Source organism: Xyrauchen texanus, chromosome 29, assembly GCF_025860055.1.
Source record: "Xyrauchen texanus isolate HMW12.3.18 chromosome 29, RBS_HiC_50CHRs, whole genome shotgun sequence".
Lineage (NCBI taxonomy): Eukaryota > Metazoa > Chordata > Actinopteri > Cypriniformes > Catostomidae > Xyrauchen > Xyrauchen texanus.
The window spans coordinates 8,482,908-8,507,332 of NC_068304.1; the positions used below are offsets into that span (position 1 = coordinate 8,482,908).

The window sequence follows — 24,425 nt, forward strand, 5'->3', positions numbered from 1 at the left end:
GCTACCAGGTGCTGATGTTTCACCATCTCTGACCTTCCGGAATAGACAGTCACATTTTGCCCCCTATCGCTGTCTAGTTCAACATTATAGGTCAGTGGTTGTGATGCTTCATTGGTCGCATCAGATGTAGACAATGTTTTAGGTTAAGAGCCAAAAAGCCATTAAATCAAAATGAACCCTATTCGGTACATGTTATTTCAATGAAAGTATTTTTATTATCATTCTTCAATATGTAGTAACTGGGATTTCAGGAGGGAAGTATTCCTACACAGGTCATTACAATCTCTGGTACAGAATGCCCTCTTTTGTTGATGAAGTTCCCAATAGACAAAATCAAGTACCTCCCTATATTTCTTTTACTTGTTGAATTTTCACTTGAAAATAAATTTAGGTTTATGTTCATGCCTTTTCATTAATAATCTCTTGATCACTAATTCTGGCATCCCTTTACATTTTTTATATACTACTCTTTTAATAATACATATTTGTATTATGCTTCATGCATGTGGCTCATTCATAGGTTTGAGTGCTGGATGACAGAATCTTTTTATATTTTTTTATTTTAAGTTTTGTGTTTCCTGTCCCTTAGTGAAAAACATCTATGTACATTTATACATTCATTTTAGCCTTTTATCAAAAACAATTTACATTATAATACATTTAATCACTTTGGTGAAAACAAAGATAAAGTCACATGATCTTGTAAACATTTTCCACTGTTACATCATCAAAACGTAGCAACCGTCTTTGTGTTTAAATGCATCAAAGACAAAAAACGTATTCATTAGCAGTGTTCATTGAGCAAAGTATTTTGAAATAGCCACCACTTTAGAGATATGTAACAGCCTTTAGGTTTAAAAAAAAAAACAAATGCAGAAAAAAATAACACACTGCATTAAAAGATTACATTACAAATAGATTACAAATTATGTCAGATCTGAATGTAAACATCAAACAAGATAAATATTATGACAATACACAACATGTTTTAAAAAATTCCATCACTCTCTATTAAATGAAAACGTTCTTATAAAATGGAACATTGTAAATTAAAAATTAAGAATGAGTGATATGATGTCCCTCGAATGGCAGCATTTTATCTTTAACTTGCTTGATGACAGGCAATCCACCGTAAATGACATTTTCCCTATAAGGGATTTTTTTCCACACATCTAAAATGAAGGAAATTGCTGTTGTGTGCAGATGTAGCATAGCAGGTTCTTAATATGTGCTTAAGTAGCTCAGCTGATCAGTATAAAGGGCTCAGGTGGTTAAGACAGTAGGAACAATTAGTAGATTAACTTGACTCCCCCTTTTGGCTCAATGACAGACACACCCCATGCCACTACATTACCACGAATACCGCAACCACTCCCATCCACTCGTGCCTGCTGAGATATCTCTTTTGAATCCAAGACTCTGTCCCACATGTTCACGCCAGTCATCTTGCCTGTGAAAGCTAGCTCCACATCAAATGTGTTTTGGAAACCAAGATGCCTAAAGTAACGTCCGTACTCTTGCCCCAGTAGTATGCTCCCTTTGCTGCATAGCTCGTGACCCTCGGCTACTCCAGGAGAATTAGCAGCTTGTTGACCATTCACCCACAGAGAGGCAAGGCCTTGTTGTGAGCTCCAGACTGCACAAAGGTGCACCCACCGACCTTCTTGCACTGCCTCTGAAGCCTCCACCAAATGGGTTTCTCCATCCACTGTAAATAGGACACTCTTGCCATTCAGCACCAGCTGTAGTTCGTAGGGGTTGCTAGTTGTGCTATAAGAGAAGAGGACAGTCTTGTTGATCACCTCAGTCAGTTTCACCCACAGACAGATGGTAACTGCATTGGTCTGGAAGGGTCTCTTGGGTGACACTTCAACATGAGCTGCAGAAGAACGCATGGGGAAGATCAGCCCTGTGTCACAGCCTAAAGAGGAAGAAGAATTAAGAGTGGGATATGTTAATTTCCCCTATTAGAAGGAACCGAATAAATCTGTTGTGATGTCTGTTCCAGTATACTGTGTGTCAAAAGGAAAACCATTGGGGGAACACAACTCCACCCAAAAGTAGGTGCATAAGATTACGTTGTAAAAGACTAGTTTTCTATGGATAACCTTCACTCTGTCAAATCTTTTGAAGAGGGTTCACCACTTTGGGATTATTATGGTTTATAATCTTACATTATGAAGCACTAAGATCAAAAAGTGCATTTAAAAAAAAAAAAAGCAAAGGCCTCTGTGATGTAATCATTAATACGTCCTTTATATTTTACTGGTGGTTCTTAGTGTAACTTTCATTGAAAACATGTAGTCATTGTGGATCTCGTCCAGATTTTGCATCTGCTGAGCCTCCCAAAAGAGCTCAGAGATCAAAGGGCATCTTTTCCTCACTATTGGAAATTCTTCATTGCTGAACATGTTGAGACTCAAACTGGTAGAACCCAACAATGGTCTACCCTGAGCAGTTGTGTTTCTTTGAGTTCATGCTCGCCTGTCCTGCTGAAAAGACTAGTATTGCTAGCAACCAGCTTATGTTGTGTTTTGGGTACTGGTCCCCCTGCAAGGAATGCTGGTTACCCTACCAGGCATTGAAACTAGCTTAATTGGCTTCATAAGGAAAAACATGCTGGTCAACCAGCTTAACTAGCAAGGTTTTGCTGGTGAAAAGTATGGCTATTCTGGTCCACCAGCTAGACTAGCGTCAAACCAGCATTAACCATCCTAGACCACCATGGGAATTGCATGTTGGTTAAGAGGGCCTTTTCAGCAGGGTGACCATCATTTACATAGCAAGCAGTCAGTTTTGTGCCCGAGTATGAGAGAATAAGAGATAAACCTGTCTTAAACAGCAAGAAGAATTACAATGGAATTCTTGTACCACAGTTGGAGAGTGATTGAAGGGGGTTGGGTTAATGGATTGGTAAATTCTCTCTCCACTGGGTGATTGCTTGGTTATGACAAGACACCACTCTCCTTTCCTACCAAGGCTTACAATATTTACATTACATTTGTCTTAGGTTTCCTCCTCTGGGAGGCTAACTCATTCTCTAAACAGTCTCATCTGGTTCTGTTTTCCCCCTGGATGCTTTGCTGTGGTCACACTGTGTAGCTGTTAATGATTAAACCTCCCTCTGCCTTTCATTTACTCTACCTCAACAAAGCCGTTTTATGTAGAAAGCATGGGGCAGTCGCAGATTAAATCATGTTTCGCTTATGTTGACTGGAAACTGTATCCGGCTTACTGACAAGGCGAAGACTCTCTTGATGCGGACAGAGCTTGTTCCCAGCTCAGAAGGAGCTTAGGGAAAGTCTCTGGGACTTAAACATTATTTTTCAGATTCTGTTGGAAATCCATCTCCTAAGTTGGGTGATTGTGGTCTGTGCAGGGGTCATGTGAGTTAATGTTATTTGATGTATTTGTGTTAGTCAGCTAAGTTGGCTAATGGTTTGATCGTAACATCTGGTTTTCATTAATCGGAGATTTACAACTTAAAATTTACTGCACCAATGCAGAATCGTCACCTTGGCGGTCTGTTTCAATCTTCTCCAAAATAATGCTCAAAAGATTAACTTACACAAAACAATACACTTGCAAAGGGTGTTGGAATAGAAGCATCTTGTTTTGTTGCTCAAAACCTATGACATAATCTACATGTGCATTTTACCCTTCCCATCCAAAAGATGGCCTGTTTTTGGAGTCATAGCGTAGTTGTTAGTGTATATGAAGCAGTTCGAGACTTTGAAGCATGCAGTCAACAAAAGGTTGAGTACAGCTTGTGACATTTCGTGAATACATTCCCCCTTTCTTTACCAAACGATTCCAGTCCTCACTCTGCTCCTCAATAAAGTGGCAAAAATCATGGGCTACATTTGCCTTTTAAAGTGTCGGTACTCTCACCTGATGGAAGCATGTTTGCTAAGGTTGATCTTGTGTAAAGGGTCAGCTGTTCCCGAATGGCTTGCAGGTCACTCGAGATGGTTGCCAGATTCTTCCCCAACCTGCCTCCGTTCTCTGTCTCAGTCACCTCTTGCATGAGATGTCGGGCCTGAAAACTCTTGGCTTGGGAGACTATACCCCCCCCCCATTTCAAGCAGCTGTTCTCCAGTTGCTCCAGCTGTATAGCCTGGTTTCCACTGGCTGACAGTAGCTGCTGCAGGGCTGCATCATGCTGTGCATTCTGCACAGCCAAAGCCCCTTGCAAGCGCTCCAGTGCATTCTGTATTCTCAACTCAGTTTGAGCCCCGGCCCATCGAGCCGTGCTTTCAGCTGCAGATGCACAAAAGCCACCGTACTGTGCCAAGAACTGTAGCATCTCAGCTCTCAGTGTCTGCAGCTCTACCTTGATGATGTCATCGGCATACTGCAGCAGCATGTTCTCTTTCATTTGGGAATTTTCCAGCATGGTAAAGAGCTTATCCCACTTTGTGAAGGTGGGAGCTTTGCATGGTTCTGGGGAAGCTGTGGGGGTCTCTCCTGAGAGAAATAGAGATTGAAAGAAAGGAACACGGAGAGAAAAAGAGTGAGGCTAAATGACACTGTATATGTAAGTAAGGTGACATCTTGTGTTGAGTTTGAAGGTATTACAGCGCATACATATGCATACTTCCTACTATATTGTATGCCAAAACCAGTATATCAATAAAGTAAGATGTCTGAATTGAGAAATACATGGATGGTCTACAATGGCCGGTGAGATTCTAAAGTGCACATCCACTGAACACTGTCCTATCCTGTCATGCCACTGAAACTGCAGAAATGTCAGATTCAAAACACTGTATTTAAAAACGATGGAGAACTGTGTCTCGGGGGGGCTCTTTTCAACTGAAAGTGCTGTATGTACCAATAAAGTCGTTCACTGTGGTTAAATTGTGCTTTTTAACAAAATCTAAGACAGATTTCTTGTGTTACTAAGACATTTATTTGGGTCAAGTTCCAGGATGAAGTATGCCCAGGAATGTATTCACGCTACTCACCTGCACACCAGCAGTGTAGTCTAGCACGTATGCCATATGCCCACCTATTTTTCTAAAGATTTTGTATATTCTCACCTAAAATTAGTAATGATATGTAAAAAAAGGCCACCAGAACAACAAGCTGCTCTTGTTCCATAACTTTTAACTGCTTTGAGCGAATTGTGAATTTTCTATTTTAAGAAGTAGAATAGAAAATCTACTCTACTTCTTAAAATAGTCTGTCGACAGACTGGTCTGATTCAGCTGGACAATCATATTCTCAGTTTCAGGACAGGAAGTGGGACATTTCTAGCATTTACAGTGAAATGTGCAAGTCACAATTAAAATATGCTACCAAACACGAACATATTTAACATATTTATGATTTTAAACACAACATATGCTATTAATCTGAAAATATGAACTGCACCCATGCTGGCCAAGTTATCGGAGTTGTCCTGTAATCATATCAAATGTTATTTTTGACAATCATGCTTTTTGTCTTGTGATATGTCAGATAATTTCAAAGTATATGTGTTAATAGGAAAACAGAGAACTGAGCACATTATTGTACACAAATAAAATATAACCAAGAGGCAGTTTTAGTTTTACATTAAGTTTTATTCTAGTTTTACATTATGCTACATAATTATATTACACAATGCTTAACATATTACTAGTGATAAAAAGAACATATAAGCAAACATATCAAAGTTAATGTGTTAAATTCACAGTATACCCACCACTTCAGCACGCACTACGCCACTGCTGCACACCTAAAGAATGTAGATTTTTAACAACGAGAAATATGAAAAAAGAAGCGCATACTCTGACAGTACACGAATTCAGACGCAGCCAAGTTCCTAACTAACTTGGAGAATGTAGGACAATGTATTCATATAGATTTCTACTTTTAGAATGAAATATACAGTTGAACTCTCATAGTTGACTTAACTGCTTAACATATATAAAGCTGGAGGGATGACCATCACAATTACATTTATTTATTTCTTGCATAAATCTAGTAATTAAAGTCAAATTGCAAAGCTTGAGGCTCTTTGTCTGTCTTTCATTCTCTCTCGTGTTCTCTCCATTTCTTGCTGGCAGAGAGAGAGAGTGTGTTTGCGTGTATTCTTAAGGGTGTTATAAAAGTCAATCAGTACACAATCATAGAATAACCTCTGCCACTTGCAAAGCATTCATCTCTTTCTGTCACATGTAATGTGTGTAATTACAGAGTTGAGTACACACACACACACACACACACCTATTCAGTAAATATTCCCTTATATACAAATTCCAACACTTTTATTTCTACTTGCTTTAACCCTTAAAATAGCTTTTGTTGGTGTAACCTAATGTTATGTAATGTGGATTCAGTCATAATAATATTTAAATAATAAAGAATGTTTTTGACTTGAATAAAATCAGTTAATTTAGATGTTACCACATGAAGCACATTTTAGGTTACCTGATAAAGCATTTTGTTTATATTTTAAACTCATTATCCAGGTGAGCCCCTTTGACAAAGACATGTGCTAACACACACACACTCACACTGATTGCAGAACTCGTATTTATTTATTTCTCCTTCACAGCAATCAAATGAAGCAAACACACTCATACTGTAGTTGATCATACTGTAATCATTCAGTGATGTCACTCACCTGCTGTCTGGTCCTCCTCCGTTAACTCGTTAAAATAATTGTCTCCAAAGCCCACCTCAATATCATCCTCATAACTCTCAGGTGCTGCTGTGGAAAATGAACCAACCAAACACACGGCCAGGAGGAATGGCCACATAGACATGCTAGCCATGTTTCAATATGATCAAGAGTCAGTGTGTCTGTAGTTGTCTTTTCTCTCTCCTTGTTGGTCCTCCTTGTTAGATGCTGAGCAATCTGTTGGCTGCACTCCTGCGAGTGTGGTGAACTGCAGCTGAAAGGCAACTGAACTGGATAGAGGAGCTCTGTGGTCTATATAAACATAGTGGAGAGAGAGAGAGAGAGAATTAGAGTTAGCTCCAGTGAGCAATTCTTCGTTGGAGGTAGTATGGGTGGTGTAATCAAAATGCTCCTGCAATAGGCAGAAAGACAAAACGCTTGTCTTGGAAGCTTAGGAAAGAGGAAAAGAGAGATGAGCTGCTAAAGGAAGTTAGGGAAGTCTTTAAAGGTTTTCACTCTACTGTTTGTGACCATAGTTGTGCTTTTAGGTTTAGTTTTACAACAGAGGTTTAATGTTCTTTGTTCCCCAAATTTTAATAAGGATCAAGTGACATTACCACTTGCACCCCATTATCTATCTGATTCTCTGCATTTTAACTTTATAATTTTACCTCCTTTTGCATTCTTCTTTACTTCATTAAGATCTATTGTACTCCTAAACATCAGAACATATTCCTGAATCAACATTTTATTTGTTGTTGCCAGGACATCCAAGAACATTCAATTAAAATAATACATCAAAGCCTATCAGTAAATCTAACTCTAACCAAAAGATCCGATGGGCCTTAAAGCCTATTCACACCAAACCCGAGACAAATTTGTGAGACTATTTTAAATAAAAAAAATCACTGTGGCAGGGCGGAGGGCGGGGCCGGGTCGTGATCCTACGCACCCGGTCCCGTATTAGGCTAATTATATTAAGCCTCCGTGAGGGTTAAAGGCTGACTGCAGGGGATTGTGCGGGAGAGAGAGATCGTTTACGGTGTTTATGTGGTCTTTTAAGTTTATCATTAAAACTATTATTTAGGCTATATTGAAAAGCCGGTTCTCGCCTCCTCCTTTACATTGATCCCGTTACACTGGTGCTGAAGCCGGGAAGGAGGAGGGATACGGCGTAGTAGAGTTCTCGCCACTACCGTCCACCCCAACGGAGCAGCCGCGGCCATCTGCCGGGGGACGAGGAGCCCAGCCGCCTGAACGAGGACGATGGCCGCCGACCGCGTGGAGAGAAGGGGCTCCTAGCTGACCACCTAGAGCGGTCAGGGCCGCTGCCAGGGGCACAGGAAAAGCCTACCGGCCGCTGAAACGCGGCATGGTTTAAGACCGCCGACCGCGAGCGGGGAGGGGCTCACTGCCGACCGCCTGGAGCGAGAGAACCGCTGCCTGGGGTGGGGGAGACCCCTTCTGTTCCCCGTGTTCCGTCCGCCAGGCGCTGGAGGACTGCCTCGGATCCGCCTGGAGAGGCGCGGCTGTCGTCCGATAGAGGGTGGAGGAGTGGCCGAGGAACAAGCTGCTGCGTATCTGAGAACTGGCGAGTAAGAGTTTTTTTTTTCATCTCTCTCTCCTCTCTCTCTCTCTCACTGTCGCTCTGCGTTGGCCTTTTCCCTCTTTTAAATTTTACAGTTTTTTTGGGGGGGTACTACACTGTTATTGTATTTCTGTTTTCCTCCCCTTGTACCCTCCCTCATCCAGGTAGATGGGGATGACCTGCCTGGCAGACAGCGCAGAAGGCGCGCCCTCCCCCAGGGAAAGAGGGGAGGGGATGTACGTCAGGCCGGGGGCTCCCCAGCCTGAGAGAACGAGGGAGTAATGTGGCAGGGGGGAGGGCGTGGCCGGGTCGTGATCCTACGCATCCAGTCCCGTATTAGGCTAATTATGCCTCCGTGAGGGTTAAAGGCTGACTGCAGGGGATCGTGTGGGAGAGAGAGATCGTTTACGGACATGTCCGTCACGTGTGTGTTTATGTGGTCTTTTAAGTTTATCATTAAAACATTATTTATATTGAAAAGCTGGTTCTCGCCTCCTCCTTTCCATTGATCCCTTTACAATCACCTTTATTCAAATTTTGTTCATCAACTCCTTGCCATAACACCTTCGTGTCCACACTTTTATAGCTGCTGTGACATTTATCAAATAATTCCTTGTGCTTCCATCTTCAATGCTTGTTAATATTTGTTCTTCTTTAGGTTTTTAATGTTAGATTTCTAAGTATATTTTGTGAATCTACAAATCTGCTATCTAGGAAATATACCAGATGAACTTCTCAAGGTACTTTTTCCACAGAGAAAAAGGTTTTCTGATGTTTCCTTTATTAGACGTTCTGTATTTCATTTGAATCGCTCTCAACAATTACTTCAGTGAGCATCCGACTGTCATTCTTATAATGCAAAGTAAACCATGTTTTATGGCTCGGTCACCTTTACCTTTGCTTAGTGAAATTCTGCTGGTGAAATACACTCACCAAGCACTAATAATAAAATGCCCAATGTGGTCTTCTGCTGTTGTAGCCCATCAACTTCAAGGTTTGGCATGTTGTCCATTCTGATGCTGTTCTGCTTTCTACAGTTGTACAGAGCGGTTATTTGAGTTACCGTAGCCTTTCTGTCAGTTGAACTCTCGCATCGACAAAGTGGTTCCATTCAAAGAACTGCCGCTCACAGGGTTTTTGGTACCATTCTGAGTAAATTCTAGAGACAGTTGTGTGTGAAAATCCCAGGAGATCAGCAGTTACAGAAATACTCAAACCAGCCCATCTGGCACCAACAATCTTGCCATGGTCCAAATCACTGAGATCAGATTTTCTTCCCATGTTGATGGTTGATGTGAACATTAACTGAAGCTCCTGACCCGTATCTGCGTGAATTTATGCATTGCACTGCTGCCACATAATTGGCTGATTAAATAATGGCATGAATATGTTGGTACACAGGTGTTCATAATAGAGTGCTCGGTGAGTGTATAGTCATCTCATTTGGAATACGCACAATTAGGGATTTTGCTTGACTGAACTCTCATAAAAATGTCCAAAATTTCCGCAAATTTTGCACGGGGTTCAAGATTGGTGAACTTTGGCATGCACATTTGCAGCATTGACCAATAGGAAGTTGCTTGGTTTAGCAGTAACTCTGTATTGCAGTGCTTTTTACATGGCTTCACTGGCTATTCACTGTGAACAAGGAAATAATATTCTCTATATCCCTAAAATAATTTTTTTTCTCTAAATCCCTAAACTCTTACTCCAGTCTCCATTTTCTACCCTAATATTAACTCCAACACCAAATCTGACCACTCACTTACCATTCCCTTAACAAACCTTCCTTTTTTACCTTCCTTGTCTACCTTAAAACCTACCCTTTTCCTTGTCCAAATTCCCAATCCAGTAACTGAGTTTATAGAGGGACAACCACACACACATATATATATATATATATATATATATATATATATATATATATATATATTATAGAACTGGATTGCTCGTGACATCATAAAAGTGTAGCCACTGTGCCGCCATACAGTACTGTATTTCTATACCCAAGCATTCCATTGTCCCTGTTGACTTATAGGAAATCATCTAATTTCAGCAAGTAAACATTAGTCATTTAATCAACAATTTAATATCTGTACTATATATGTACATCCCTACAACGCAAACATACCGAGCAAGTTACCATACCTGACATACCGAGCAAGAATCCATACCTGATTCAAACAGTGTCCACCTCTAACAAACTCGAACACTTCCGGTGGCTTCACCTCCTGTAGGTAGTTTACCGTTGTGTCAGCGATCCAGTTCTATATATACCAGTGGGAACAACACACATGCTGCTGACAGTGCTAGACCAAATCTATTGATTTATATTTATCTGCTGTATGTATATACCAAGATATTCCATTTTGTACTGGGCGTAAATGTCCACAAAAGTTCGTTCTTTTTCTTTTTTTTTTGTGATGACTTAATATTAAAGATGATAAATCTAGCCCAAGCTTGTCAAGCTCACATTATGGATGCTGTCATTGTTTTAAGGGGGATAATGGGATTTGAGTCATATACATTTTTGGTGCTTATTACAGATGCCACTAGTTGGGTTTCCATCCATCAATTTCTATGCACATTTTAAATTGTGCATAAGAAATCCTGAATGGAAATGCTTGATATGCTTTCTAAATTCACTTAAAATTGAATGCGCTATGAGGAGGTGGATTTTCTAGAGTTTCGCATTAGTTAAAATGTGCATTAATGTGATGGAAATGGTTTATTCGCAAAATGATGACGTGTTTTGAACATTCGTGCATGTGTTATGAGTGTGCGATAGCTTGATTGTGACTAGCCCACCGAAAGGTCCGACCTTGGCACACAATTCTTTGAAAATAGTACTTGTCATTCGGAAGTGTTTAACCTACAGCTGGTCGATAAAGTGGGTCCTCACAATCCGCCAGAACAGTTTTGAGAGCGGGCTCTCCCAGGTATGCAGAGACTGGAGGTGTTTCGGCATCGTAGCTATTTCAGCCCACATTATATCAGATATTACTCTTATTCTGTGGTGTCTCATGGATGCATTTAATAAAATGAGATACTTCAATCTCGCAAATAAAACTGTCCCCAAAGCAGGCAGAAGTCATTCAGCTGCTCCATCATGACGAGGTGGCTCCCTCATGATAATGCACATTATGCAGTGGAAGGAAATGCGCAACAATTCTTATTGAGTCTTTATTTTTAGATTGCAAATTTTTAGAAATGCGCTTAAATGCGAAATCTTTTCAAATCAAATTTTTGTCTGACTGCCTGAGGCTGGTGGAGGAGTGATATATTTGTCATTTGCAGGACACAAGTGGAGTTTTATGGAAATTGAGGGTCACAGCCATGACATGGACCCATTGGGAGGTTAACATTAATATGTCTGCAACATTAAATGCCTTGAACACCAACAGATGTATTTTTCTGCTTATGTCAGCTAGGATTGGTCCAAAATAATTACGTCAGCGTCAAGTGTTTGACGAACGTGAGCCTTACATTAGTCATCACTCCAGTAACAGTCCGAATTTTTCTAATCAACATGTTCTCGGTTGAGACCCTGATTAACACAAAATATTTGCATGAACTTGCACTGGTTAAGCTTGTACCCAACACGCGTACCACTTCCAACAATAATGTGGCTACCTACGTGTAGTTTTTCTTGCCTGGTGTGAAAAGTAGAGAGGCGTTTTTCAATGTGAAATCGGGGACAGTTACGGGACAGCACAAATGTGAATGACTGGCCTCATTGTCTCTGAAGGGAACACAACGGAAGGTCAGCTGTGTATCTGCCATCTTTGAATGAAAGTGCTAGTTATATGAAATTCCAGCAGCCCCTACATCATAACCGATGGCAAAGGTCAGAAAATTCACTAATCTGAATTTTAAGTGATGCAGTATATTCACATCAGTCTTTTTATAACACATGTAGTGTTTTTGTGTTATGGTTACACTTTCTAAACCGTGTGATTCAGTGTTAGCATATTGCCTGCTAATAGGGCCAGGAGATGTATCCAACCCGATAGGGGTGGCAAAATGTTGCATTATGTCACATTTCTGTCTATGTGGTTGCCCAATATAATTATTATTATAAACTTTCCTCAAGATCTTCTCATAGCAAGCCAACAAAGAAAAGAGTACATAAGTAAAAACATAAAATCCAACAAACTACAAATATGTATTTAAATTTTTGTCTTGTTTTCCAATAGAAATATCGAAACATCCTTAAAACGAGATACATTTACTTAAGAAGCAAAACTATGGTATTGACACCCCTGGACACCCACTGACTAACACCCCTGGAGTCGCAAGTTCGAATCCAGGGCGTGCTGAGTGACTCCATCCAGGTCTCCTAAGCTACCAAATTTGCCCGGTTGCTAGGGAGGGTAGAGTCACATAGGGTAACCTCCTCGTGGTCACGATTAGGGGTTCTCACACTCAATGAGGCGTGTGGTAAGTTGTGTACAACATTGGCAATCAGTTTTTTCTTGTTTATTGCTGGGTGGCCGCCGAAAAAACCCTGTCCATGTTTGTTAATTTCTCTCAGTCTCACGTGAAGCCCTGCCCTCTGATATAACGTACATACTTTCATGTCGCAATATAAATTATATAGCAAAATCTCTATCGATTGACAGTTCATTTGAATTGGCGCAACCAAATCTGCTCACAGATGTTTCCCTTCTTAATGTGTTGGATATAAGAAAGCTCAGATTTGATGCCTGTATTGCATGAGTTTGAAAAGCTGTTTGTTAATTAGTTGGTCTCTTTGGAAATAAAAGTCATACCTTTTTGTACGAGCCAAGTCGTACAATATAATTCCATTTCACCATCTTGAACAAATTTTTACTAGATGTCATGAGACCATCATACAGTATATTCTATTTTTTGTTGTCGATAAAAATGTAACACATATTATGAATATTGATGATTTTTACATGCATTTTTACCATTAAGTTTACAGTTTTGTGCCTGCTCTTTGTATTACAACTCGTGAGTATGAGATTCTGGGGGGGTTTATCCAGTTTTTTTCTCCCAATTTGGAATGCCCAATTCCCACAACTTACTAGGTCCTCATAGTGGCGTTGGTTGGTGAAGGAAAAGTCTAATTTGCCTCCACCTCTGAGACTGTCAATCTGCGCATCTTATCACGTGACTCATTGTGCATGACACAGCGGTAACTTGCAGCATGTGGAGGCTCATGCTACTCTCCGCGATCCACGCACAACTTACCACAAGCTCCACTGAGAGCGAGAACCACTTATCTCGACCACGAGGAGGTTACTCCATGTGACTCTACCCTCCCTAGCAACCGGGCCAATTTGGTTGTTTAGGAGACCTTGATGCAGATTAAGTAAAGTGTCAGATGTTTCAGGTACCAAGTTGAGTCTGTACTCTGTATTAACGAGAGACTGTAAAGACTGACACTATTGGCATTCCTATTCCCAACACTACCAATACATACTCACATTTACACAGCAGACATGTGTGTTTTTCTCACTGGGGACATGAAAGATCTACATCAAACCGCTGTAATAACATGCTGTCTGAGATCAGCTGTGCTTTAGAGAAACAGTATTTCTGCACAGCCTCTGATGTTATCATTAGAGAAACAAAGGTCACATGTTTGGAAAAACTCTCAATGGAAAAAGTCCTTTTTTAGTTACTTGCCTTTTAATTGCTCTCATCAGAGGCTGAAAAAAAAATAAATAAATCAGGGTTTCTGTAAACAGCAAACAAATATGTGAGATTCTTTGTTTAGCCAGTCAGAAGACCTTCAATCAGAAGATGCTTATTTCCTGTGAATCATTTTGCATGTTCACAGTGCAGCCCATGTATGGGATGAAGGAAGCTGAGAGCATGGTAGATCATTCGATCACATTGCAATATTTGCAAAATGATATTTGCAAAATCCTTTAACTACATGGAATCCTAGTTCGGGGGTAAGTAATCAAGAGTCAGTGCCCAACTTATACTATGCTATTTTCTCGGACCCCGACTTTATCAAGGTCGGCAAACTGGAGCTGACTAGCACCAACTCTGCCCTACTTACAACTGGGAAAAATCGCTATTAAAATCATGGAGTGTAATACACCCTTAAGAAGGATTTCATGTCAGATTTGGTCTTTGAAAGTGAACGAAAGAACCCAAGCTTTACCATTAACCTTGTTATAAATGACACCTGTGGCGTTAAGTGAACTGCAGCCATCTAATTTGTTGCATCAGCCAAAACAATGACTTAAAGTACAAAAAGACTGAACGTGATCCACCAACATCATGCTGACAGATGAGGTTGCATAATTAAAATTAGACAGATGATTGTTTTACTACAAATCTTGAGACTACATTAATACTACCCCCCAGCTAACATAGCATACGGTTACACACATACAGCTACATAGTACCGAACTCTACTAGACAGTTTACTGTTGCACTGCACTGTTATGTTGCTCTATTATATGTTTTGAATGTCATATGTTGTACTATGATCAAGAAACCAGCGTATTTGCTTAAATTTATGCTGTTGTTATGAAGCAAGGTAGCTTGCAATTCGTCAGCGATAGCTGGCAAGATCAAGTTACACCGCTAAAATGACACCGATTAATCCTTATGGCATTATATTTCACATGCTTTGCAGTTTTGTAAGTTTATCTGTCCAATAAGAAGAATGCCAATTCAGGATCTGTTTTGATCCCCAAAACCGAACAAAGGTCCCTCCAGGAATCAAATGCCCTGCCGCTTAACCAGACGGGACTGGTCCGTCACATACTTTGGATTTTCCCGGCAAAACCAACCCACTCCCTTCACATGAAAATCAGTCTACAGGCTTTAATAGGCAACCTAGGAAGTCCGGGAAGGGCTAATTTTTTACGTTGCATTACAATCAGTTCACACATTGGCAGAATAAAAGGCAAATATTATATGAAAATTGTTACATACTCTACCTTTAAGAAAGATTTGGTGTAACACTAATCTTGCATTCACAAAATTGGCTGTGTTTGGAAACAGTTGGGCAGGCCTTTCAGCTTGGCTCTATGTTCCACCTAAGCCAGGCAAAACGTCTTGTGTACAGAGTTATGTTTGCTAATTGACCACTGTGACTAAGATGACTTGCCAGAGCAGAGATTAGATTTGTGGTTGATATTAGACTGTTGTGGTGTGGGAGGTTTCGATCATACTTAATTTCTGATTTAGTGTCATTTTGATCTGCAGAAAATGATCATTTCAGTAGATGGTTTGTTCTTGATAATAAATCAGGGTGTTAGTAACAGCAAGGCCAAAGAAATTGACTAGCAATAGGCCAATTTATCAATGTCAGTTCTCTGTGATGGTGCTTTGCAATATTCCAGGAAGCTCTTCAAAGGTTCATTACATAACGTTTCCTGTCAGACAGGTAATTAGAGGTCCATATTTCACAATCATTGCTTAAAAGGGCCATAATATACAATTCTGTAGCATTTATTTGGATCTTAGAAGTTAATTTATTATGCTAGTCAGGCTTTCATGCACATAAACAGTCATAATTTAGTTTTACGTGACCATTTTCCAAACTCTCAATGGCCCTTAGAATTGAACAGGGCTGCGTTTCCCCAAAAGCATTGGAAGCTAAGTTGGTCGTAGAGACCATTGGCTCCAATGGTTTCTACGATCTACTTAGGCTTACAATGCTTTTGGGAAACGCAGCCAAGAATGTTTGATCATCATCAAGGCCTTTTGCAGCGCAAGCGCCGATCTGAACGGTGTCTAACATGCTGTCTTTCTGAGCAAAAGCTGGTGTAAACATGACAGGACAGAGTCATGCCCTGTGTCACAGGGGCTGAACGAACAAATTTCAACTTTTTTTATTTATTTTAATTTATTTTATTTTTACCAAGCCATCATTTTTGCCCAATGTTAGCTGGGATAGGCTCCAGCCCCCCGCGACCCTGTACACAGGATAAGCGGTTGACGATGGATGGATGGATGGAAGCCATCATTTAATTTTGGTACTTTTAAAATGTCTTTATGCATAGATTTGACAGTCTTGACCCAGACTTTCTATTTAAAACAATGAAAATCCATTAAAAAATAAAAATTATTACATGTTTAAAAAAGATTATGATAATCTAAACCAAATCAACAAACAAGTCAAGTCAACAAAAGCGTCAGTGAAGAATGTTTTTCAGATGAAATATGAGTTGATCAGTGTTTGAAGAAAACAAAGAAAATTGTAAGTTAATATCACTTGTGAGCAGAGTCATTTTTATTGGGCATATTTCCAATAAAGCTGTAATTTTGCCATATTTTGCAAAAAGTGTTAAAATATTTCATTGGACTTAACAAGGTTACCCTGGAGTACCATGAAATAATAAATATGTGTGTACATTTTTAATGTATTTTCTTGTATGCGCATTAAAAATGTTTTATGTAGTTGGCTACAATGGTTTGTTTGAAATTATGATTAATTTGATTGATTAGAAATCACTCTTTTAAGCCATTTAATATATAGTTCAAGTATCATCAAAAAGTTAAAAAACATAATATGTTTTGCTATAACTGTCACAATAGGTAGAAGGGAGGAGAACAGACTCAGTTTCTGAGTACAGTGATTGGGCTTTATTAACTTAAAAATTAAGCAAAAGCAAACAAATATTACCCCGAAAGGGAAAAGTAATTGCCAGTCCAGGGCAATAAACTTGAAGACGGGCCTGGCTGGCGGACGGAGCTTCATTGGCCGTGTAGTTTTAAGGCCAACATCTGGAACCAACAGGAAATTAACTTGAAACAGGTTCCGATAGAAACAGGAACCAACAGACAAACATCTAGACAGGGAAACATGGGAACATCATAACTGTCACACCTGTGAGGTTACTGATTAGTGCTGAAACTCTCCAGGTCTAGGTGCCATCCTTTCACCCTTCCACTCAAAATATGGCATCTGCAACCAAAGTTCTCTTTCCACTTCCTGTTCTCGCACATGTTTATTATTTAATGGAGCTCCAGTGTAACCTTGTTGTGTCCAGACAACAAACAGAGACCTTTCTTGCGCTCACAGTCAGCTTTTGGAAGTTCTGGATTACTTCCAGTTGAAGAGGCTATTATCTGACTCTATTGCAGATTTTGTGGGACCCACACACACACTTGTGGACGCACTCTTGATCTACTCATTAGTAAGGGACTGAACATTTCATCCACTCTTATTAAGGACATAGCACTATCCGAACATTTCTGTATTTTCTTTGATGTATTAATTTCTCCTGCCACTGAAGTTAAATCTGTCTTTGTCAAAAAGAGGTACACTAGTGTGTAATTTATGAAGGTTAAATCTATGACACCTAGAATATCTGCAGACTGTGTTGATGTTCTCCTGATGGCATTGCTCCTGTAAAGCTCAGGAGGATCAAAGGTCAGGAGGATCACTGGCAGGCGTAAAGAACCTTGGGGGAAACAAAACACCAGTACAAAGCATGAAAAGAAAATGCAGGATAGCAGAACGAATGTGGCGGAAAACAAAACTTGAAGTCCAGTATAACATCTACAAAGACAGCATTCCTACTTACAAATTGGAACTAAGCACAGCCAGACAGACTAGACAGACTTTCTTCTCAAACATTATAAACGGCAACATAAACAACACCTCTATCTTTTTTGCTGCTGTTGAGGGACTGACTAACCCCCCCAACACCGGTTGCCTGTGAAATGCTCTCTGACAGCAAATGCAACGAGTTTGCTACTTTTTTCATGAAGAAGGTCAATGATATTAGAATGACGATCAGCTCATCCACATGTTGTGCTGAGGCACCCACCACAAAAACTTCATAAATTTGTCAATATGTCTGATTTTAAGGCAATTGATGGCAAAACCAGGGAAGAAATAGTACAGCATTTTAAAGCTTCAACCTGCTGTCTTGACACACTCCCCCACAACATTTTTAAAAAATATGTTTAACTGTCTAGAAAAAGAACTGCTAGAAATAGTCATTGCGTCACTCCTTTCAGGCACTTTTCCGAAGTCCCTAAACAGTTGTCAAGCCCCTTCAAAAAAAAGAACAATCTGAATAACTCCAGTTTAAACAACTACAGACCAATTTCACATTTTCCTTTCATAGGCAAGATCATTGGAAAGTTTATTTTCAATCGGCTGAATACATTCTTAAACTCAAATGACTGCTTGGACAATTTCCAGTCTGTTTTCTGACAGTGTCATAGCACAGAGACAGCGCTCATAAAGATCCTAAATGATATTCGGCTAGTCATTGTTTCAGGCAAAATATCAGTGCTGGTATTACTGGATCTTAGTGCTGCTTTTGACACTGTTGACCACAAAATACTCAGACTGGAAAACTGTGGAGAGCTCTATGGGACGGTCTTCAGCTGATTCAGGTCATTCCTAGAAGGGAGAGGTTACTATGTGAACATTGGTGGACATCCATGACGTGTGGCGTCCCACAAGGCTCAGTTCTTGCACCGGTCCTGTTCAACCTGTATATGCTCCCACTTGGCTAAATTATGAAAAAGAACCAAATTACATACCATAGCTATGCAGATGACACCCAGATTTACCTAGCCCTCTTGCCAAATGACTTCATAGACTCTGTGTATGTGCCTTGATTAAATGAACAGTTGGATGTGACAAAACTTCCTTCAATTAAACAAAGACAAGACAGAGGTCATTGTATTTGGCAACAAAGGTGAAATTCCAAAGATGAACACGTACCTTGACTCCAGGGGTCTAAAGACAAAAAAATCAAGTCAGGAATCCTGGTGTCATTTTGGAGTCAGACCTCAGTTTCAGTAGTCACATCAAAGCAATAACTAAATCACTATCATAAAAAATATAGCCAGAATAACATGTTTTGTATCCAGTCGAGACTTAGGGAAACTTGTTCATGCATTCATCACCAGTAGGGTGGACTGGGTTTAATGGGCTTCTCACCGGCCTTCCCAAAAATACCATTAGGCACCTGCAGCTTATTCAGAATGCCGCTGCCAGGATTCTCACCCAAACCAAAAAATCTGAGCATATTACTCCAGTCCTCAGGTTTTTACCCTGGCTTCCAGTTACATTTAAAATTGATTTTAAGGTACTGTTACTAGTTTTTACTGTAAATCAATCAATGGCCTAGGACCTGAATACATTGTAGATGCTTGTTGAATATAAACCTAACAGATCTCTCATCAATAGGATCAAGTCAGTCAGAAATACAGAGGGTTCAGTCAAAACAACGTGAGACAGCATTTAGCCATTATGCCACCCACAGCTGGAACCAGCTTCCAGAAGAGGTCAGATGTGCTCCAACAGTATCCACATTCAAATCCAGACTGAAAACACATCTGTTTAACTATGTATTTCTTCACTGAGCACTGTGCATCATTTTCTTTCTGTATTCTTTTTCTGTTTTATTCATTTGTATTATTATTTCTTGTTCTTAACTGGTTTATATCTTTTTTAAATATCTCGTATGTTCTTTATGCTTTATATGTAAAGCACATTGGATTGCCATCGTGTGAATGTGGTTTATGAATAAACTTGCCTTGCCTTTCAATTTAGTCCTTTGTTTCTTCTATCTTTATAAATTACTTAGATTTCTTTATTTTTTGTGTGTGAATAAATTCATACATAGGCACAATTTATATTTGTCTACAAAAGGTATTTTAAGTATTTAAGCATGGGCCTTTCATTTTGAATGTCATGAGAAAGATAAATTCAGTCAAGTGTGTCCAACATTTTGACTGGTAGTGTATTTCTTTACTTAAAATCTCTGTTGTTGTTTTTTATAATTATTAACTATGTTTTACTTTCATGTTTTATCATGTTAATTGTCTCCATGTTTTATATATTTTTAATCTTTGAGGTCATTTTTGCCTTATGAGTCTCCATTTGAAAGCTGCTTCCTGACATTTCCAACTAAATCAAGGAGCAAATCAAGGAAAATAAAATGTGACATTTTATTGTGTGTTGTGTGTATTTATTATCCAGGAAAGGGCTGTTGTTTTGAAGAGTGCATACAATGTGTGTGCCATTACCCTTTTGTTGTTGTTCTGGAAATGGCATGGAATTTTCCACTAAATCATCAGTCTAAATCATCCACTGTGCTGGAGGTTCAGTTCATCAGTTATGGTGTTACATTATAGTCAAAAGACTGCTAATATGAAGTGAAATACCATAGCAAATGTCATGGATACATGAATAATTTGATCTTTGGAAACTGTTATTGGTTTCACAGTGATGGGCGTTGTGAGAGCTGATTAATTTCATCCTTGAAATGAATAAGACCCTATTGAATTAGAAGTAAATAATTCAGATGTATGACTGTAGCATTAAGCTGATATTTGTCATTTAAATTAGTCACAAAATTCCACAGTGGTAAATATAGCTTCCTGCAATAGTTACTGTTACTTAAATAAAACAATGGCAAATAAAAAAAAATATTATAGAAAAAAAGCAAAGATTCAGAAAGTTTCTTACACTGTTGGAAGGAGATCATATTCATTCAGTATGGTTACCATAATGAATTATTTATGGTTTATTATAATACATTATTAATAATAGTTAATTACTATAATTTGTTTGTTTGTTGTTGTTTTCATTTCCTGAAGGAAATAGCAGCACTTCCAAGGCAGTACAGTACAAGAATAGTGATTGATATTTGGTTAGATTAGACATTACAGAAGATTCATTATTGGTTTTGTTTATAGGTAATGCCATGCTGTTGAGAGTGCTGCCATCTGTGTATCCACGGCAACCAGAGCCCATTCACCAGCACATCTGTGAACTGACGGCGATGATGCCACAGCTGGACCAGGCTGGCAGACAGCACCTGCTCAGACTACTGCAGATGATCTCTGAACTTCATCCACTGGTGAGTGAGAGCAGATGAGTTTATGACTTTCGGTTATGTTAACGGAACAGTTCTCAAACTTTCTTTCAATCAGAATGAAAGATATCTGATGGCCCATTTGGTCCGTTTCACAGCCGACCCACCAGCCCGCTCGATTCTTCCGATGGCCAGTCCACCCCTGATTGGCCCCAAAGTGCTTCGGCCCACTGGGAAAATGCCCAGTATGCCAGATTACCAGTTCAGCCCTGCATGAGACTCATGATTGTGTCATGACAGACCGTTGCTCTCCTCTGTGTGTCCATAAGACTGCACAAGAGCAAGTTCAAGCAGTCACTGCTCACAAAATGGGGTTTTCAAACGACAACTGCCACCACAGGTCCACCACAGCGATAGAACAACAGAACACAACACGGCTGCACACAAAACAGAGATGAGTCACTACATCACCATGAGCACCTAGAGTGCATTGGGAATTGTACATACCAAATTGGGGAGAGAAGGGGAGAAAATCCCCCCCAAAAAACCTATAGCTGTGATGTACATGCGCCATTGTGAACACAAAACGTTCTGGTTACAATTTTACATTTACATAATGGCAAATTTTCTTTGTTGTTAAGGGTGAATACATGCAGGGGTAATGAGTAAAGCCATCATTGATGATCATTAAGAGGAATAATTGGAACAGTAACCATTAAATTCCTGTTGCATTACTGTATAACCAATTCGACACCCTTACATCTTTAGGACAAATTTTGAAAGTAAGTTTGGTCTACCGGTGTTAACAGAACTTCACTGACGACCATTTTTATTTGATATTTACTTCAATCACTTTCACTTTTTGGTCACAGATGTTTTTTGTTTGTTAAGAGAATGGGAAAATATGGCTTGACTGTGGTTATTCGTTCATACAGACACTATACTATCTGCTTCTTTAAGCTGTTGTATGAACAGGACAATTCAAGAGTTCCACCTAAATAATAATGAATAAAAAGCTCTCTATATATGATATAAAAGCTCCAAACATAAATGTGGTTATTTATCCAAAACACTCACGTGAATGTAGTCAAGGTGAGTTATTCTAGGAAAAATTGAAATAACAAAAAATGAAAGGTTGCCATGGGAGTGGAGTCGTGGAGACATAATGAGTTCAAATGAGTGATTTAGCATCTGTTGTAATGAAAGCAGACAGCTGCAGTACAAGGTCAAACATGGTCAGCCAGTTCCATGATTGACACCATTGGCAGTATCAAAGCTGTACAGCTGAGGAACGGATGTGGAAATATCAGAAAACAGATCGTAAATGTTCTCCGATGGATCTGAGTGAAGGGAAAGTAAACGGGAAACCACGCTTCTGACTGGAACAGAAGCAGTCATCCGGGATTCTAACATTTTGAAACGCTCTGCTGGGGTGGTGGGAGGCAGTCTGCCAGCAAATAGCAGACACACAGACTGAAGTAAACTATGTAGTGGTCATCTTGAGGAATTAAATTTGAATTGCATTGCGTAACAACAAGCACATTCACATCTCTCATTGAACATATCAGCATTAATTGTGTGCTTTGTAAGAGTAGAGGACAGGATATGAGACAATGACTAGTAATGACTCAGAAAGGGACATTTAGAAATCGTGATAGTATTTGTGAGAGCAGCAAAGGCTGATAAAGAAGTACAAAAGGAAGAAAATTATGTATGTAGGAGGAAAACTGTTTTAGTATTTTGTCATTTCTTTTGAAATGGTTTCCTCTTTTACATTTCAGGATCAGGGTTTCCCACCTCAGACCCAAAGGACCATAAACATGAAGGTTTTTGGCCAGCAAATTATTTTTAGTACCCACTTCTTAAACTGTTACCCCCTTTGTCACATTCAAGATGTTTTTAGGTTGAATGTCAGTGCAAAAATGGCTAATAATGGCCTAAACTTGCAAATTATCACTGCACATAATTTTCAGACAACGTTTTTGTACTTGATCATATATATATATATGAGAGAGAGAGAGGGATGGATGGATGGATGGATGTACTGTGCAAAAGTTTTAGGCACTTGTGAAAAATATTGCATAGTGAGGATTTCTTCACAAATAATACAACAAATAGTTTTCATTGATCAATTAATGTCATACAAAGTCCAGTAAACACAAAAAAGCTAAAGCAATATTTGTTTCTCCACAGTTCCTCTATCTGTTTAGGCTGTCACAATTGCTTCTGTCTCTTCATGTAATCTCAGACTGACTTGAAGTTCAGTGGTGGGCACTGTGGGGTCCATTGATGCAGGGCTCCCTGTTCTTCTATTTTATTCTAATCTATTTGCAAAAGAAATGTTTGCCTAAAATGTACATTTCCCATTGACACACTAAAACTGAAGATAGAAATAACCATCTTAAGACAAATGTTTTTTGCACAGTATTGTGTGTGTGTGTGTGTGTGTGTGTGTGTGTATATATATATATATATATATATGTGTGTGTATATGTGTTATTTTTATTTTAAAACAAATTTTTAAATCTAGTTTTTTATTAGAATTATGAATAACCCGTTAAAATATAATGTTGATGAAGGCATATTTCTATGACAGTGACAAATGGGAAATGTGCTGCTCATCAGGACTAATTGGATGTAGGCTGCATTAATACTGTATATAAAGAATGCAAGTACAATTAATCATTTTAATCTACTGACACCCAAATCATGGCTAGTATTATAATTGATTGATAGCTCTTTGATATCATCTGCTGGTGGAATCCCCAAACTGCAAATACAGCAACTGAGTTTAGAATTTGCGCCGAGAATAGACATGATTCTCAGACGCCTTAGCGCAAACTATTTATCATTTATCTATTTATCAGGAAAATTGCTAATTGTGATTTGCAGTACTTCATTAACATACAATACACCCACAGTTTGTGCACATGCACACAGATTCACTCCCACCCATTCTCACTTGCGTGTTATACTGGCGTAAAAAATGCGCTCAGATTTAACACCCTAACAGAGATTGGATAAGGGGCACGTCCGCTGTGTGTATATACAGCCTTAAGGCTCTCTGTTCCTGTGGTGCTTGTTCAGTGATTGGGACACGAATAGGATTAATTGAGATTACCTGGTGATTTTCACATCCTTCTGCAAAAGAGAGGCTGAGAATTCTGCTTCTAACAACATAGTTTGCCTACTGTTCTCCCAGTCCACGTCCCATCCCCACTGCAAACTTTCAGAAGAAAAAATATCAGATTAAGCAAATTCTCCCTAAAAGGGTGTTGTTAGATTCATTTTGTACTGGAGAAAGTGCTGAACTGACTCATTTGTTTCTAGCTTTGCCATTTCATTGAAGTCACTACAGTTTGTCAGGCCTGAATGCCAACCTAGGCACAAATTGCACTGATGATCTATTCTGTTTTCATCTTAACTCTGTGAGTCACTGTTATAT

At 39.3% G+C, this 24,425-nt stretch overlaps 2 protein-coding genes across 2 annotated transcripts in view; one reads left to right on the forward strand and one right to left on the reverse strand.

The window, feature by feature from the left end:
- LOC127622630 (ventricular zone-expressed PH domain-containing protein) overlaps positions 1-24,425 on the forward strand; it is a 160,578-nt gene that overhangs the window by 38,614 nt on the left and 97,539 nt on the right. The window contains exon 5 of the mRNA XM_052096641.1: positions 20,862-21,025. Within this exon, the coding sequence (XP_051952601.1) occupies positions 20,862-21,025 (164 nt within the window). The remainder of the gene's footprint in view (positions 1-20,861; positions 21,026-24,425) is intronic.
- On the reverse strand, positions 236-6,905 carry LOC127622632 (pentraxin-related protein PTX3-like). Its single transcript, XM_052096643.1, has 3 exons — positions 6,614-6,905; positions 3,892-4,467; positions 236-1,921 (listed from the first exon to the last, which is right to left on the reverse strand). The coding sequence occupies exons 1-3, from the start codon at positions 6,762-6,764 to the stop codon at positions 1,290-1,292; spliced, it is 1,359 nt and encodes a 452-aa protein (XP_051952603.1). The 5' UTR covers positions 6,765-6,905; the 3' UTR covers positions 236-1,289.

What these genes read in the sequence shown, in the direction of transcription:
- LOC127622632 (XM_052096643.1), bottom strand. Translation starts at nt 6,764, where the DNA reads ATGGCTAGCATGTCTATGTGGCCATTCCTCCTGGCCGTGTGTTTGGTT. An exon ending in GGAGGAGGACCAGACAGCAG is followed by an intron (nt 4,468 to 6,613) that starts GTGAGTGACATC and finishes TATTTCTCTCAG; the next exon opens with GAGAGACCCCCACAGCTTCC. An exon ending in AGCAAACATGCTTCCATCAG is followed by an intron (nt 1,922 to 3,891) that starts GTGAGAGTACCG and finishes CTTCCTCTTTAG; the next exon opens with GCTGTGACACAGGGCTGATC.